This window comes from Somniosus microcephalus, unplaced genomic scaffold (genome assembly GCF_052327205.1).
Source record: "Somniosus microcephalus isolate GS21.2 unplaced genomic scaffold, FLI_Smic_1.0 unresolved_chr1, whole genome shotgun sequence".
Lineage (NCBI taxonomy): Eukaryota > Metazoa > Chordata > Chondrichthyes > Squaliformes > Somniosidae > Somniosus > Somniosus microcephalus.
In genome coordinates, this window is record NW_028225179.1 from 111,620,463 (window position 1) to 111,635,625 (window position 15,163).

General features: G+C 46.1%; 2 protein-coding genes across 2 annotated transcripts in view; one reads left to right on the forward strand and one right to left on the reverse strand.

The window, feature by feature from the left end:
- Nucleotides 1-15,163, reverse strand: part of LOC147095707 (complement C4-like) — a 450,539-nt gene that overhangs the window by 192,981 nt on the left and 242,395 nt on the right. The gene's annotated exons all lie outside the window — the stretch shown is intronic.
- The window catches only part of LOC147095709 (complement C4-like), a 115,242-nt gene continuing 100,876 nt past the window's right edge, over nucleotides 798-15,163 (forward strand). Inside the window, exon 1 of the mRNA XM_085974170.1 lies at nucleotides 798-850. Coding sequence (XP_085830296.1) covers nucleotides 798-850 — 53 coding nt within the window. The remainder of the gene's footprint in view (nucleotides 851-15,163) is intronic.

Genomic DNA, 15,163 nt, shown 5'->3' on the forward strand with positions numbered 1-15,163 from the left:
ATGTAGGAAATAATGAAAGCAAGGAAGAAAGGAAGAAAAGAAAGAAAGGAATGAAGGAAATGAGGGAAGGAGGGGAGTAAGGAAGAAAAGGACAAAGGAAGGAAGAAAGAAATGGAAGGAAAGTAAGGAAAGTAGGAAAGAAAGAAAGGAATGAAGGAAATGAGGGAAGGAGGGGAGTAAGGAAGAAAAGGACAAAGGAAGGAAGAAATGGAAGGAAAGTAAGGAAAGAAGGAAAGAAAGAAAGGAAGGATGTAAGGAATGAAGAAAATAAAACATGGATGGAAGAAAGGAAGGAAGGAAAGAGAATAAAGTAAGTAAGGAAGCAAGGAGGAAAAGAAGGAAGGAAATCTAGAAGGGAAGGAAAGGAAGGCAGGAAGGGGAGGAAGGAAGAAAGGAAGCAAGAGAGGAAGGATGCAAGGAAGAAAAGGAAGGAAGGAAGAAAAGAAGGAAGGATGGAAGGAATGAAATAAAGGAAGGAAAGGGAGAGAAGGAAGGAAGGAAATAAGGAAGGAAGGAAATAAAGAAAGGAAGGAAAGAAAGGAAGGAAGGAGGGAAGGAAGGAAAGGTTTGAAAGGAAGGAAAGGAAGGAAGGGAGAAATGAAGGAAGGGAGTAAGAGGGTAAAGTAAGTAAGGAAGGAAGCAAAGAAGGAAGGAAGATTAGAATGACAAAGCAAGAACAGGAAGCAGGGGAGGAAGGAAGGAAGGAAGTAAAGAAGGAAGGAAATAAAGGAAGGAATTAAGAAAAGGAAGGAACGAAGGAAGGAAGGAAAGGAAAGAAGGAAACGAAGGAAGTAACGATGGAACAAAGAAAAGAAAACATGGAATGTAGGAATGAAGGAAAGATAGTAAAGTAAGTAAGGAATGAAAGCAGAAAAGGTAGGAAGGCAGAAAGGAAGAGAGAGAGAGGAAGGAAGGAAGAAAAGAAGGAAGGAATGAATGAATGAAATAAAGAGAGAAGGAAAGGACGGGTATGAAGAAGGAAGAAAAGAAGGAAGGAATGAAATTAAGAAAGGATGGAAGGTAGGAAGGAAGGAAGAAAATGAAGGGAAGGAAAGAAGCAAATGTTAGATTCGAATTTCGGAGTAAAACCAGATGGAAAGACGGAACTGCTGACAAAGTTAAAGTTTATCAGAAAACGGCCGGAAGGCCTTGTGCAAAAGGGAGAGGAGGGAGGCTCCTGAGACTCGCACCTGGCTCTCAAAAGAAATACAGCATACAAGCATTTTATATGCCTTTAAATAAGCAATGGCCATTGGTTACAAAAATGGGCAGCCACCTACAGACAACAGTTACTCTCTTATTGGTTGGGTGATTAGTTACTCAATGTCGGGAGCTACCATGAGGTGTTCTTTGACATACACCATAACATAATTTCTAGACATCTGGCTTCTGTGAGCAAGGTCGCATAATTCTTGAGATAATAAACAATGTCAGCTTTTGGTTGCAAGCAGACATTACAAAGGAAGATAAGGTCTTTGAGGCAAAGATAGAAATGGCCGACTCCCTATGAAGTTCAGATTCCCTTTTCTCTCAGAAAGCCAGCATTAAACACTGCGGCCTAGAAATTGGGTTGTGGGCTCGCCAGGGCTGTAGCGCCAGAAATTTTGCGCCAGCGTTAATGCGGCAGCGCCCGACGAAAATTCGATTGCGCCGGCCCCAGAGGGCGGCGGGCGCTAAAGGAGGGTTTTAGCGCCTGAAAACGGGCGTTGAATTGGGTTTCCCGGTGCTAATCCCCCGCTGCGGCACCCGATGCGGTGCGGCAGGCTGGGGAACTGCAGGCCTCCTCCTTCTGTTAAGGAGGAGCTGCCTGCAGCCGACAACTGTCCGGCGGATTCCCCCGACATCTGAGCCCGGCACCTCGGGGAAGTGCCGGGCTCGCAGCACACACTCATCAGGGCCGCGGGGGGGGTGATGCAGGAGTCCGGGAAGGGAGGTGTGGGCAGGCGGCCACCGGGAACGTGGCCGGCCGCCGCTCCACCTTTATGCGCCGGCGCAAAGGCGTGTAAGAACACTTTTCACATTCGTTAGTTGCGCCTGCCACGGGCGAGGCGGGCGCAACTGAATTTGGGCTTGGGGCCGGGTTACCACGGCAATCGGGACGCTGCGCACACCGATGACGTCATCGGTGCCGGCGCAGCGCTACCGGCTAACGCCGATGGTAAGGCCCAAGTCAATTTGCAAAACGGCTATAAGTCCGACGTAAGGCCCTCTAGCGCCACTAATTGGGCGCTAAGCCCACTCAATTTCTAGGCCTGCTTCTGTAACACTGATAACAACAAAGACGGAGACCACGGGTTTTGAAAATATGCTGTGGTCTGCTATTTCTACAGTACTTAGTTAAAAAGGGTTAATGATGGTCAAGTGTCCCATCATGCTTTGCAGCTACCTAAATACTACTTGTACGTTTTTAATACATATACTTCTTAATAAGTGAAGCTAATCATCCTTTACATATAATTTCCTGTACTGCAGCCATCTCTACAGCTTTGGTTAATATGTTTAAAGACTAGACGATTCCGGCTTTGGTTCAAAGGTCTATTTTTCAAATCCAACACAAAGGAATGAAGGAAGGAAGGAAAGGAAGCAGGGGAGGAAGGAAGGACGGAAGGAGGGAAGGAAGGAAGGAAGGAAGGAAGAAAAGAAGGAAGGAAGGAAATAAACAAAGGATGAAAGTAAAGGAAGGAAGGAAGGAAGGCAAGGAAGGAAGGAAAGGAAGGAATGAACGAAGAAAAGAAAACAAGGAAAAAGGAAGGGAAGGAAGGAAATAAAGAAAAGAAAGAAACAAGGAAGGAAGGATGGAAGGGTGGAAGGATAGAAGAAAATAAAGAAAGGAAGGAAGGAAAGGACAGAGGGAAGGAAGGAAATAAAGAAAGGGAGGAAAGGAAGAAATAAAGAAAGGGAGGAAGGAATGAAGGACGGAAGAAATGGAAGGAAGGATGGAAGGGCGGAATGAAGGGAGGGAAGAAGGAAATGAAGGAATGAGCAAAGAAAATAAAGGAAAGAAGAAAATAAAACATGGACGGAAGAAGGAAGGAAGGATGGAAAGTGAGTAAAGTAAGGAAGGAAGGTAGAAAAGGAGGAAGGAAGGAAATAATGAAGAGTGGAAGTCATGCAGGAATAAAAGAATGAAGAGTGCAAGGAAGGAAATGAAGAAAAGAAGGGAAGGTTGGAAGAAATGAAAAAAAGAAAACAAGAAGGAAGGCAGGATGGAAGGAAGGAAGGAAGAAAGGAAGGAAGGAAGGAAGGAAGGAAGAAAAGAAAATAAGGATGAAAAGAAGGAAGGAATGAAAGGGGGTAAAGTAAGTAAGGACCAATGGAAGAAAAGAAGTAAGGAAGAAATGAAGAGGGGAAGGAAGGAAAGATGGAAGGAAGAAAAGGAGGAAGGAAGGAGGGAAGGAATGAATGAAATAAAGAAAGTAAAGAAAGGAAGGGGAGGAAGGAAAGGAAGGAAATAAAGAAAAGAAAGGAACAAGGAAGGAAGGATGGAAGGAAGGTAAGAAGGAAGGAAGAAAAGAAGGAAGGTAGGAAGGAAGGAAGAAAAGAAGGAAGGTAGGAAGAAAATACAGAAAGGAAGGAAGGAAAGGACAGAGGGAAGTAGGAAATAATGAAAGGAAGGAAAGGAAGGAAGGAAATAAAGAAAGGAAGGTAAAAAAGAAGGAAGGAAGTAAAGGAAGGAAGCAATGTAAAGAAATAAAGACAGCAAGGAAGGGAGTAAGAAAAGAAAGAAAGGAAGGAATGGAAGGGAAAGGGAGGGAAGGAAGGAAGTAAAGGAAGTAAATAAAGAAACAAAGAAAAAAGGGAGGAAGGAAGAAAGGAAGGAAGGAAGGAAGGAAATGAAGGAAGGAAGTAAAGGAAGGAAGGAAGAAAATAAAGAAGGGATGATGGAAGGAAAGAATGAAATAAAGAAAGGATGGATAAGAAGGAAAGGAAGGAAGAAAAAAAGAAATAGGGAAAAAAATAAAGAAATGAAGTAAGGAAGGAGGGAAGGAAGTAACGAAGTAAAGGAAGAAAAGATGGAAGGAAGGATATAAAGAAAGGAAGGAAGAACAGAAGGAAAGGAACGACAGGAAGAAAGTAAGCATGGAAGGATGGAAGGTAGGAAGGAAGGATGGAAGGAAGGAAGGAAGGAAGGAAGGAAGGAAGGAAGGAAGGAAGGAAGAAAAGGAAGAAAGGAAGAAAGAAAGGAAGGGAGGAAGGAAGGAAATAAACAAAAGGATGGAAAGGAAGGGAAGGCAGGAACTGAGAAAATAAGGAAGGAAATAATGAAATGAAGGAAGGAAGGAGGGAAGGAAGTAACGAAGTAAAGGAGGAAAAGAAGGAAGGAAGGAAGGATGGAGGGAAAGAGGAAAACAGGAAAGAGAGGAAGGAGGGAGGGGAGAAAGGAAGGAAAAGAGGGAGGAATGAAATAAAGATAGGAAGGAAAAAAGGAAGGAAAGAAGACAGGAAGGAAAGGAAGGAAAGTAGGTAAGGAAGGAGGGAACGAAGATAAGAAAACAAGGAAGGAAGGAAATAAAGAAAGGAAGGAAATGAAGGAAGGAAGGAAGGAAGAAAAGGAAGGAAGGAAGGAAGGAAGGAAGAGCAGAAGGGAGGAAGGAAGGAAGGAAATAAAGGATGGAAAGGAAGGGAGGGAATGAAGGAAGGAAAGAAAGAAAGGAAGGAAGGAAGAAAAGGAAGGTTGGAAGAGAAGAAGGAAGGAAGGGAATAATGAAAGGAAGCAAGGAAAGGATGGAGGAAGGAAGGAAGTAATGCAGGAATAAATGAAGGAAGGAAATAAGAAATAAAGGAAGGAAAGGAAGTAGGGAATGAAGGAAGGGATGGAGGAATGAAGGAAACACCAAAAGGAAGTAAAGGAATGAAGGAAGGATGGAAAGGTAGGAAGGATGGAAGGAAGGAAGGACAGAAGGATGGAAGTGGGGAAGGAAGGAATGAAATAAATAAAGGAAGGAAAAACTGAAGAAAGGAAGAAAAGGAAGGAAGGAAGAAAAGGAAGGCGGGAAGGAAGGAAACATAGAAACATAGAAACATAGAAGATAGGAGCAGGAGTAGGCCATTCGGCCCTTCGAGCCTGCTCCACCATTCAATGAGATCATGGCTGATCATCCAAATTCAGTACCCTGTCCCTGCCTTCTCCCCATATCCCTTGATCCCTTTAGCCTCAAGAAATATATCCAACTCTTTCTTGAATATATTTAATGAACTGGCCTCCACCGCCCTCTGTGGCAGAGAATTCCATAGGTTCACCACTCTCTGGGTGAAGAAGTTCCTCCTCATTTCAGTCCTAAATGGCTTACCCCTTATCCTTAGACTATGACCACTGGTTCTGGACTCCCCGGCCATCCGAAACATCCTTCCTGCATTTAGTCTGTCCAGACCTGACAGAATTTGATAGGTTTCGATGAGATCCCCGCCCAATCTTCTAAACTCCAGTGAGTGTAAGCACAATCGACACAATTTCTCCTCATACGTCATTCCTGCCATCCCAGGTATCAGCCTGGTGAATCTTCACTGCACTCCCTCCATGGCAAGAACGTCCTTCCTCAGGTAAGGTGACCAAAACTGCACACAATACTCAAGGTGCGGTCTCACCAAGGCCCTGTACAACTGTAGCAAGACATCCTTGTTCCTGTACTCGAAACCTCTTGCTACGAAGGCCAGCATACCATTTGCCTTCTTAACCGCGTGCTGCACCTGCATGCTTACCTTTAGCGACTGGTGCACAGTAACACCCAGGTCTCTTTGCACTTCCCCTTCTCCCAATCTATTGCCATTCAAATAATAACCTGCCTTCCTGTTTTTGCCACCAAAGTGGATAACCTCACATTTATCCACATTATAGTGCATTTGCCATGTTTCTGCCCAATCACCCAACCTGTCCAAATCGTACTGGATTTTCATGACATCCTCCTCACAGCTTACCCTCCCACCCAGCTTTGTGTTGTCTGCAAATTTGGAGATATTACATCTAATTCCCTCGTCCAGATCATTAATATATATTGTGAACAGCTGGGGTCCTAGGACCGATCCTTGCGGTACCCCACTAGTCACTGCCTGCCACTCGGAAAACGACCCATTTATTCCAACTCTTTGCTTTCTGTCCGTCAACCAGTTCTCTATCCAAGTCAATACCTTGCCCCCAATCCCATGTGCCTTAATTTTGCATGCTAATCTCTTATGTGGGACCTTATCGAAAGCCTTCTGAAAGTCCAAATACACCACATCCACTGGTTCTCCCTTATCTATTTTACCAGTTACATCCTCAAAAAATTCCAGTCGATTAGTCAAGCATGATTTACCTTTTGTAAATCCATGTTGACTTTGTCCGATCCTGTCACTGCTTCCCAAGTGCTCTGCTATTACATCTGTTATAATAGATTCTAGCATTTTCCCCACTATCGATGTCAGGCTTACCGGTCTATAATTCCCCGCTTTTTCTCTACCACCTTTTTTGAATAGTGGGGTAACATTAGCTACCTTCCAATCCATGGGTACCGTTCCAGAGTCTATCGAGTTCTGGAAGATGACCAGCAATGCATCTACTATCTCTAGGGCCACTTCCTTAAGTACCCTGGGATGTAGACCTTCAGGCCCTGAGGATTTATCAGCCTTCAGTCCCATCAATTTTCCTAACACCATTTCCCTACAAATACTGATTTCTTTCAGTTCCTCCCTTTCATCAGACCCTATGTTCCCCGACATCTCTGGGAGGTTATTTGTGTCCTCCTTTGTAAGAACATAAGAAATAGGAGCAGGAGTAGGCCAATCGGCCCCTCGAGCCTGCTCCACCATTCAATAAGATCATGGCTGATCTGATCCTAACCTCAAATCTTCTATCACTCTGCATCCACCTGAACCCATGTGATCTCCCGGGAGAGGCGAAAAACCAGATAAAGACCCATTGACCAATTTGGGAGAAAAAAATCTGGGAAATTCCTCTCGACCCATCTAGGCGATCGAAATTCTTCCAGGAGATCACTCTGTCCCTATATTTTTCAACAGTACTTACCTTCTGTAAAGGCGATCTCCACCCTAGCCAGGAACAGGAATAAAACCATCTCCTGAAATCTAACACAGAATTAGAACACAGTAGGAGCAGAACCAGGCTACATGGCCCCTGGGCCCACTCCACTACCCACAGGGCCATGACCATTCCGAACCTAGACTCATGTCCAATTTCCTGCCAGCTCACCATAACCCTTAATTCCCTTTACTTCTAGGAAACTATCTATTTCTGTTTTAAATTTATTTAATGATGTAGCTTCCACAGCATTCTGGGGCAGCAAATTCCACAAACCTACCACCCTCTGAGTGAAGAAGTTTCTCCTCATCTCAGTTTTGAAAGAGCAGCCCCTTATTCTAAGATTATGCCCCCTAGTTCTAGTTTCACCCTTCATTGGGAACATCCTCACCGCATCCACCCGATCAAGCCCCTTCACAATCTTATATGTTTCAATAAGATCACCTCTCATTCTTCTGAACTCCAATGAGTAGAGTCCCAATCTACTCTACCTCTCCTCATATGACCACCCCCTCATCCCCGGGCCCCGGGATTAACCGAGTGAACCTTCTTTGTACTGACTCGAGAGCAAGTATGTCTTTTCTTAAGTATGGACACCAAAACTGTATGCAGTATTCCAGGTTCCAAAGTATGTATTTAGTTGGTCTGCCATTTCCTTGTTTCCCATTATAAATTCCCCTGATTCTGACTGTAAGGGACCTACGCTTGACTTCACCAATCTTTTTCTCTTCACATATCTATAAAAGCTTTTACAGTCAGTTTTTATGTTCCCTGCGAGCTTACTCTCATATTTTATTTTCCCTTTCTTAATTAATCCCTTTGTCCTCATTTGTTGACTCCTAAACTGCTCCCAATCCTCAGGATTATTGCTTTTTCTAGCCAATTTATATGCCCTCTCCTTGGATCTTATGCTATCCCTAATTTCCCTTGTTAGCCACGGTTGCGTCACCTTTTTTGTTTTATTTTTATGCCAAACTGGGATGAACAAATTCTGTTGCTCATCCATGCGGTCTTTGAATGTTTGCCATTGCCTCGCTCCTCACACCATCGTAGTTTCCTTTATTTAAATTGAGGACCCTTGTCTCTGAGTCAACTACTTCATTCTCCATCTTAATGAAGAATTCAATCATATTATGATCGCTCCGACCCAAGGAATGAAAGGAAGGAATTAAAGAAAGGAAGGAAAGGAATCAGGAAAGGAAGGAAGGGAAGGAAGGAAGGAAACTATTAAATTAGTTAATCTTAAGGTATGGTGTTCTTCAATAAATAGACGGAGACTTCAGATCAACAATCAACAGGTGTTTACTGGATGAGGGTAGTCTAAAAACTACCAGTACAGATGCCTGCTCAGGGCTTATATACAGGTGTGGTCACTGCCGGTACTACAGTAAACAGGAGCTGTAAAAGTAGTTCTCTCTTAAATGTACATACACTACAATTCCTCCCCTTTTAGATTAACAGTAACATAACATTCAAATAACAGTTAACACTTTTAACATGCACGTTAACTGAAATTGTCCATTTATAGATTCAGTCTTTGGGGCGGCTTCCTGATCCTTTCTGGATAGTGTCTTTCCTGAGTGTCTTGTTCTTGGTGCGGAGGCGATTCTGGCCCCCTGTCGTCGGAGAGTTCATCAGTTTCCTATGCTACTGTTTCTGGGGTAGATGCTACCGGTATGTCGGGTTCATCACCAGGTACGCGGGACAAGGGGTTGACTCATTCCTGTGACGCTAGGATCTGGTCGACATGGCATCTCACAATGTTCTCCCCGACATCCACTGTGTACATTAGTGGCCCCTGCCGTGTACATATTATTCCGGGTTGCCATTTCTCTGTTCGGTAGTCGCGGGCCAAGACTGGTTGTCCAACATTGAAGCTCCTTGTTGGCTTCTCATGGATGTGCTGGAATTGCTTATTCTCAACATTTCTTCGCACATTTGGTCTGAGCAAATCCAGACGAGATCTCAACCTTCGGTTAAAGAACATCATAGCCAGGATCTGGTTGGTAACTGCATGTGTCGCATTTCTGTAGGCTAAAAGGAAATTGTCCACCTTATGCTGCAGTGGAATGTCATCATCGCACATGGCCCTTACTGCCTTTTTAAAGGTTTGTACGAACCTCTCAGCCAATCCATTTGTGGCTGAATGATACGGGGCAGATGTGTAATGCCTTACCCCATTCCTTCTCATAAATTTCCAAAACTCTTCAGACACAAACTGTGGTCCGTTATCAGAGCAAATCTGCTCTGGCAAGCCGTTCCTGGCAAATATGGTCCGTTGGACTGCAATCGTTTTCTCCATAGTGGTGGAGGACATTTTTATCACCTCAGGCCATTTCGAGTGCGCATCCACTGCTATTAAGAACATTGGCCTAGAAATTGAGTTGACGCCGCGCCAGGGCTTTAGCGCCGGAAATTTAGCGCCGGCGCTAATTCCCTTGCGCGCGCCAAAATTCAGTAGCGCCGCGCCCAGACGGCTGCCGGCGCTACTGGCGGGCATGAGTGCCTCCCAATGGGCGCTGAGTGCCGAATTGCGGCGCTAATCCGGCGCTGCGGCACCCGATGCGGTGTGGCAGGCTGGGGAAGTGCAGGCCTCCTCCTCCCGTTAAGGAGGCGCTGCCTTCACCCGATCGCTGGCCGTTTGATTTTTTCAAAAATGAGCCCGGCACCTCGGACAAGTGCCGGGCTTGCAGGCCAGACGCATCTGTTCCGTGAGGGGGGGGGGGGTGGAGGAGTCCGGGGAGGGAGGTGCGGGCAGGCGGCCGGCGGGAAAGCGGCCGGCCGCCGCGCGACCTTAATGCGCCGGCACTAACTTGTGTAAGACTCGGTTGCCAGAGTCTTAGTTGCGGCTGCCACGGGCGAGGCGGCCGCAACTGAATTTCGGCGCTGGGGCCCGTCGGCATGGCAACCGGGATGCTGCGCACACCGATGACGTCATCGGTGCCGGCGCAGCGCTACCGGTGCAACGCCGCTTTAGGGTCCCAGGGAATTTTTCAACTGGCCATAACTCTGGCGCTAGTCCCTCTAGCGCCTCAAAAGCGGCGCTAAGGCTAGTGAATTTCTATGCCATTGAGTCCATGAATGGACCAGCAAAATCAATATGCACCCATTGCCATGGATAGGAGGGCCACTCCCATGGGTGTAGAGGGGCATGAGGTGGTGCATTTTGGACCTTCTGGCATCCTGAGCAGCTCTTTGTTAGGTCCTCGATTTGTTGATCGATTCCCGGCCACCACACATAAGTCCTAGCAAGGTTTTTCATTTTCACCCCCCCCAGATGGCCTTCATGAAGCTCATTGAGCACTCTCTCCCTTAACTTGGGTGGAATTACCACTCGGGATCCACACATCACTGTCCCCTGGCATACTGACAGCTGTTCTCTTCTGGATGAGAATGCTGGCAACAGTGAGTCGCCATGTGTTGGCCATCCCTTCACCGTCAATTCATATACCCGAGACAGTGTCGGATCATTTCGGGTCTCCTTCTCTATATCCGCGTTAGTTACTGGCAAGCGTTCAATTATCGACGAATAAAATATTTCGAAAGGGTCTACTGCTGGTGCTTCCCCCGCAGTAGGCAGTGGCAGGCGTGATAGCCCATCAGCGTTTCCATGCTGTTTTGTGCCTTTATACTCTATTTGATATTGGTTCGCCCCTAGAAAAAGGGACCATCTTTGTAGCCGTTGTGCAGTCATCACCGGAATGCCCTTCTTTGGATTAAAGATGGAGACAAGTGGTTGGTGGTCAGTCAGCAAGGTGAACTTCTGCCCGTGCAGATAGTGGTTCAACTTTTTTACTCCCCATAATAGGCTGAGGGCCTCCCTGTCAATCTGGGCATAGTTGCGCTCGGCTGAGGTTAGTGACCGAGACGCAAAGGCTACTGGCCTCTCCAACCCGTCTGGGAATTTGTGCGACAGCACTGCTCCAAAACCATAGGGTGATGCATCACACGCCAACCGAATTGGTAGTGCTGGGTTGAAATGGGCCAACACCTCTTTTGATGTGATCAATTATTTGCACTTCTGGAAAGCTCGTTTACATTCGTCATTCCACTTCCATGGTACTCCCGTCTGCAGTAGGGTGTTCAGTGGGTGTAATACTGCAGGCAAATTCGGCAAGAACTTGTGGTAGTGGTTCACCAGCCCGAGGAACGACCTCAGTTGTGACCCATTTTCCAGTGCTGGAGCCTTGACTACAGCCTCAATCTTTTCAGGGGACTTCAGTAACCCCTGTTCATCAATAACGTGGCCACAATACGAGATCTGCTTCTGGAAAAACTCGCATTTGTGGCGATTAGCTCGGAGCCCATATTCCTTCAATCTAGTGAGCACCTGCTCCAAGTTGGCGAGGTGATCCCTGTCATTTTCGCCCATGAACAGGATGTCGTCCAAATAACACTGGGTCCCTGGAATCCCTTGCAGGACTTGATCCTTTGCCGTTTGCCAAATAGCCGGAGCTGATGCTACCCCGAGCACGAGCCGTTTGTATTGGTAGAGAACTTTGAGCGTGTTGATCATGAGGTACTGTTTCGAGGCTTCTTCTACCTACATTTGCAGGTACGCCTGGGCCAGATCAATCTTAGTGAAGCGTTTTCCTCCAGATAGCGAGGCGAAAATATCTTCAATCTGCGGAAGCGGATATTGTACCGTGTGATGGACTGGGTTCACTGTCACCTTAAAGTCCCCACAGATGCGAAACTTCTTTGATTCCCCAGGCGTATTACTCAACAACCTCTTCATTATAGGAACGATGGGTGTAGCCCACTCACTCCAGTCCACTTTGGACAGTATTCCTGAATGCTCCAAACCTTCCAGCTCTGCTTCGACGGCTGGGCGGCCTTATAAAACTTTGGGCTTGCATTTTCCTCTATTTTGATCGTCGCTGTTATGCCTTTTAGTGTTCCGAGTCCCTCCTGGAACACTTCTTGTGCGTCAGTTAGCAATTTTGACAGTGGTCCAGGTGTGACGTCGTCATCCTTTTTGGCATCTACCATCAGTGCTTGTATGGAATGCCAATCTAACTGTATCTTCCGGATCCATTCACGTCCTAGTAGTGGTGCTCCTCCATCTGGCAATACATATAGCTCCATTTTTGGTGTTTCCTTGCCGTTGTATATCACGTTTACCCTTATTTTTCCTTTGGGGTAGACTTTTTGCCCCTTGTATGTCTTCAAGACAATCTCTGTAGCTTTCAAGGGTATGTGTGAGAATAGCCGCTTGTAGTCCCTTTGGTTTATGACTGTTAGGGCTGATCCTGTGTCCAATTTCATTTTCACTTGGACTCCGTCTATCTTGAGCGTGACCCAGATAGTTTGGTGATCCTTCATTTTGATTACATTATGTAGTTTCAGACAACCCAGCTCCTTGCTTCTGGAGTCTGTATCACTTTTCTGTTCGTCTGAACTACTCTCCATCACCTTATGTGCCTTTTTGTACTTCTCCTGTGGAGATTTCTTGCTGCTGGTTTTCTTTCCCGACCTGCAGACTCTTGCTATGTGTCCTGCTTTTCCACACTGTCTGCACACTTGGTCCTTGAACCAACAATCCTTCTGGTCATGTGTTGTTCTGCCGCAGCGATAACACTTCACTGCTCCATATGACATTTCATTTGTGCCACATTCTTGCGGTCTCCGTTGTATCTCTGCTACGCCCCGTGCGGCTGCTTCGTGTGATACTGCCATGTTGAAAGCCTTTTCCAGTGTAAGATCCTTTTCTGATAGAAGCCACTTCTGGGTTCCTTCACTTTGAAGCCCACACACAAACTTGTCCCTTAATGTATCTGCTAGTCCCGTTCCAAACTGGCAGTGTTTCGATAGCTTGCGCAGTTCCGTTAGATACACAGCATTACTTTCGTCTTTCTGCTGGTTCCTTTTATGAAACTTAAATCTTTCTGCTATCAGCAGCAGTGTGGGGTTTAAGTGGTCCTGTAGGATTGCCACTATGCTTTCAAAGACCTTCTCTGGGGTTACTAGGTTTCGCAGTAAGCCATACGTTTTTGCACCCATGGAATTCAACAACACCAGTGCTTTCCTGGGATCTGGCACTTCATTCGCCTTGCAGTACACTTCAAAACGTTCTACATATATCGCCCAATCTTCGACTTCATTGTCGAACGCTGTGTCACTGCCACTCTTCGGCATCCCTGGGTGTGGTTAGTCTGGCTAAAAATGGCGTCTCCTGCGCTCTCCCTTCTTCTCCGCTGGCTCAAAATGGCATCTCCCGCACTCTCCATTCTTCTCCGCTGCAGCTTAAATGGCGTCTCCCGCGCTCTCCCTTTCTTTTTCCGCGGATGCTGCTCAGCCTTTGAGCACTGGCTGCGCTCTGCGTGTTTTCCTGCACGCGTCTCTCGTTGCCGCCGCTCGGTCTTGAACCCCGGCTGTGCTTTACCTTCTCTCTCTTTTTGTTTTCCATTGACGCCGCTCGGTCTTCAACCCCCGGCTGCGCCCTGTGCGCTTTACCCTCTCTCTTACCCCGTCGACGCTGCTCGGCCTTTTCTGTGCTGTCGGTCGGCTCCAGCCGCCGCTGTCCAGGAAGGGTCTGCGCTGTCCCTGTTGCCAGCCTGTTGCTGGATCGTCGTGGCTGGAGAACCAAGCCCAGCTCTCAGCAGCCCCCCCTGCGATGCTCACTCTCTGCCGGATGACTGGGCGGTTGCTCATGGTCGACGTCCGTGCTTCTGGCCTCGACTTCTTCCACTGTCCTCCAGGAGCGAATCCTTGACAGGAAATGCAGAGTTTCAGGTAGGTTCGAATCGAACTCGTCGCCACTATTAAATCCGTGAATCTTAAGGTATGGTGTTCTTCAATAAATAGATGGAGACTGCAGATCAACAATCAACAGGTGTTTACTGGATGAGGGTAGTCTAAAAACTAACAGTACAGATGCCTGCTCAGGGCTTATATACAGGTGTGGTCACTACCGGTACTACAGTATACAGGAGCTGTAAAAGTAGTTCTCTCTTAAAGGTACATACACTACAGAAATAAGGAAGGAACAAAGAATGGCTGGAAGGAAGGAAGGATGGAAGGTAAGGAGGGAAGGAAGAAAGGAAGTAAGCGTGGAAGGAAGGAATGCTGGAACTACAGAAAGGAAGTAAAGGAAGTAAGTAAGGATGAAATGGTAGGAAGGGTGGAAGGAAGGAAGGAAGGAAGGACAGAAGGAAAGAAGGAAGGGAGGAAGGAATGAAAGGAAAGAAATTAAGAAAGGAAGGAAAAAATGAAGGATGTGAGAAAAGGAATGAAGTAAGGATGAAGAGAAAACAAGGATGGAAATAAGAGCGAATGAATGAAGAACATAAGGCAGGAATGGAAGGAATGGAAGGGAGAAAAGGAAGGAAGGAAGAAAGGAAGAAAAGTTAGGAAAGGAAGGAAGGATCGAAGGAGCAAAGAAAAGAAAACAAGGAAGGAAAGGATGAAAGGAAGGAAATAAAGAAATGAAGGAAAGGGAGGAAGTAAAGGAAGAAAGCAAGGAAGGAAGGAAGAAATGAAGGAAGAAAGGAAGGAAGATAAATGCAAAGGATGAAAGGAAGGAAAGAAGGAAGGATGGAAGAAAAGAAGGAAATAATGAAAGTATAGAAGGATTGGAAGGACGAAAAGGAAGGAATGAAGGAATGAAGGAAGAAAAAGAAGGAAAGGATGGAAAGAAGGGAAGGAAGGAAGGAATGAAGGAAGAAAAGGAAGAATGGAAGGAAGGAAGCAATGGAAGGAAAGAAGGATGTAAAGGAAGGAAATTCTGAAAGGACAGGAGGAAAGGAAGGCAGGAGGGAAAGATGGAAGGCTTGCAGGAAGGAAGAAAGGAAGGAAAAGAGGAAGGATGGAATAACAGGAAGGAAGGAAAGCAAACAAGGAAGGAAGGAAGGAAGGAGGGAAGGAAGAAAGGAAGGAAGGAAGGAAGGAAGAGTGGAAGGAAGGAGGGAATGAATGAAATAAAGAAAGGAAGGAAATGAAGAGGAGGCAGAAAGGAAGGAATGGAAGGAGGGAAGGAAGGAAGGATGAAAAGAAGGAAGGAAGGATGGAACGAAATAAAGATGGTAAGGTAAAAAGGAAAGAAAGAAGAAAGGAGGTAAAAGGTGCAGAAGGAAGGAAGTAAATAAGTATATAAATGAAGGAAATGAAGGAAGGAAGGAAGAAAATGAAGGAAGGAAGAGTGGAAGG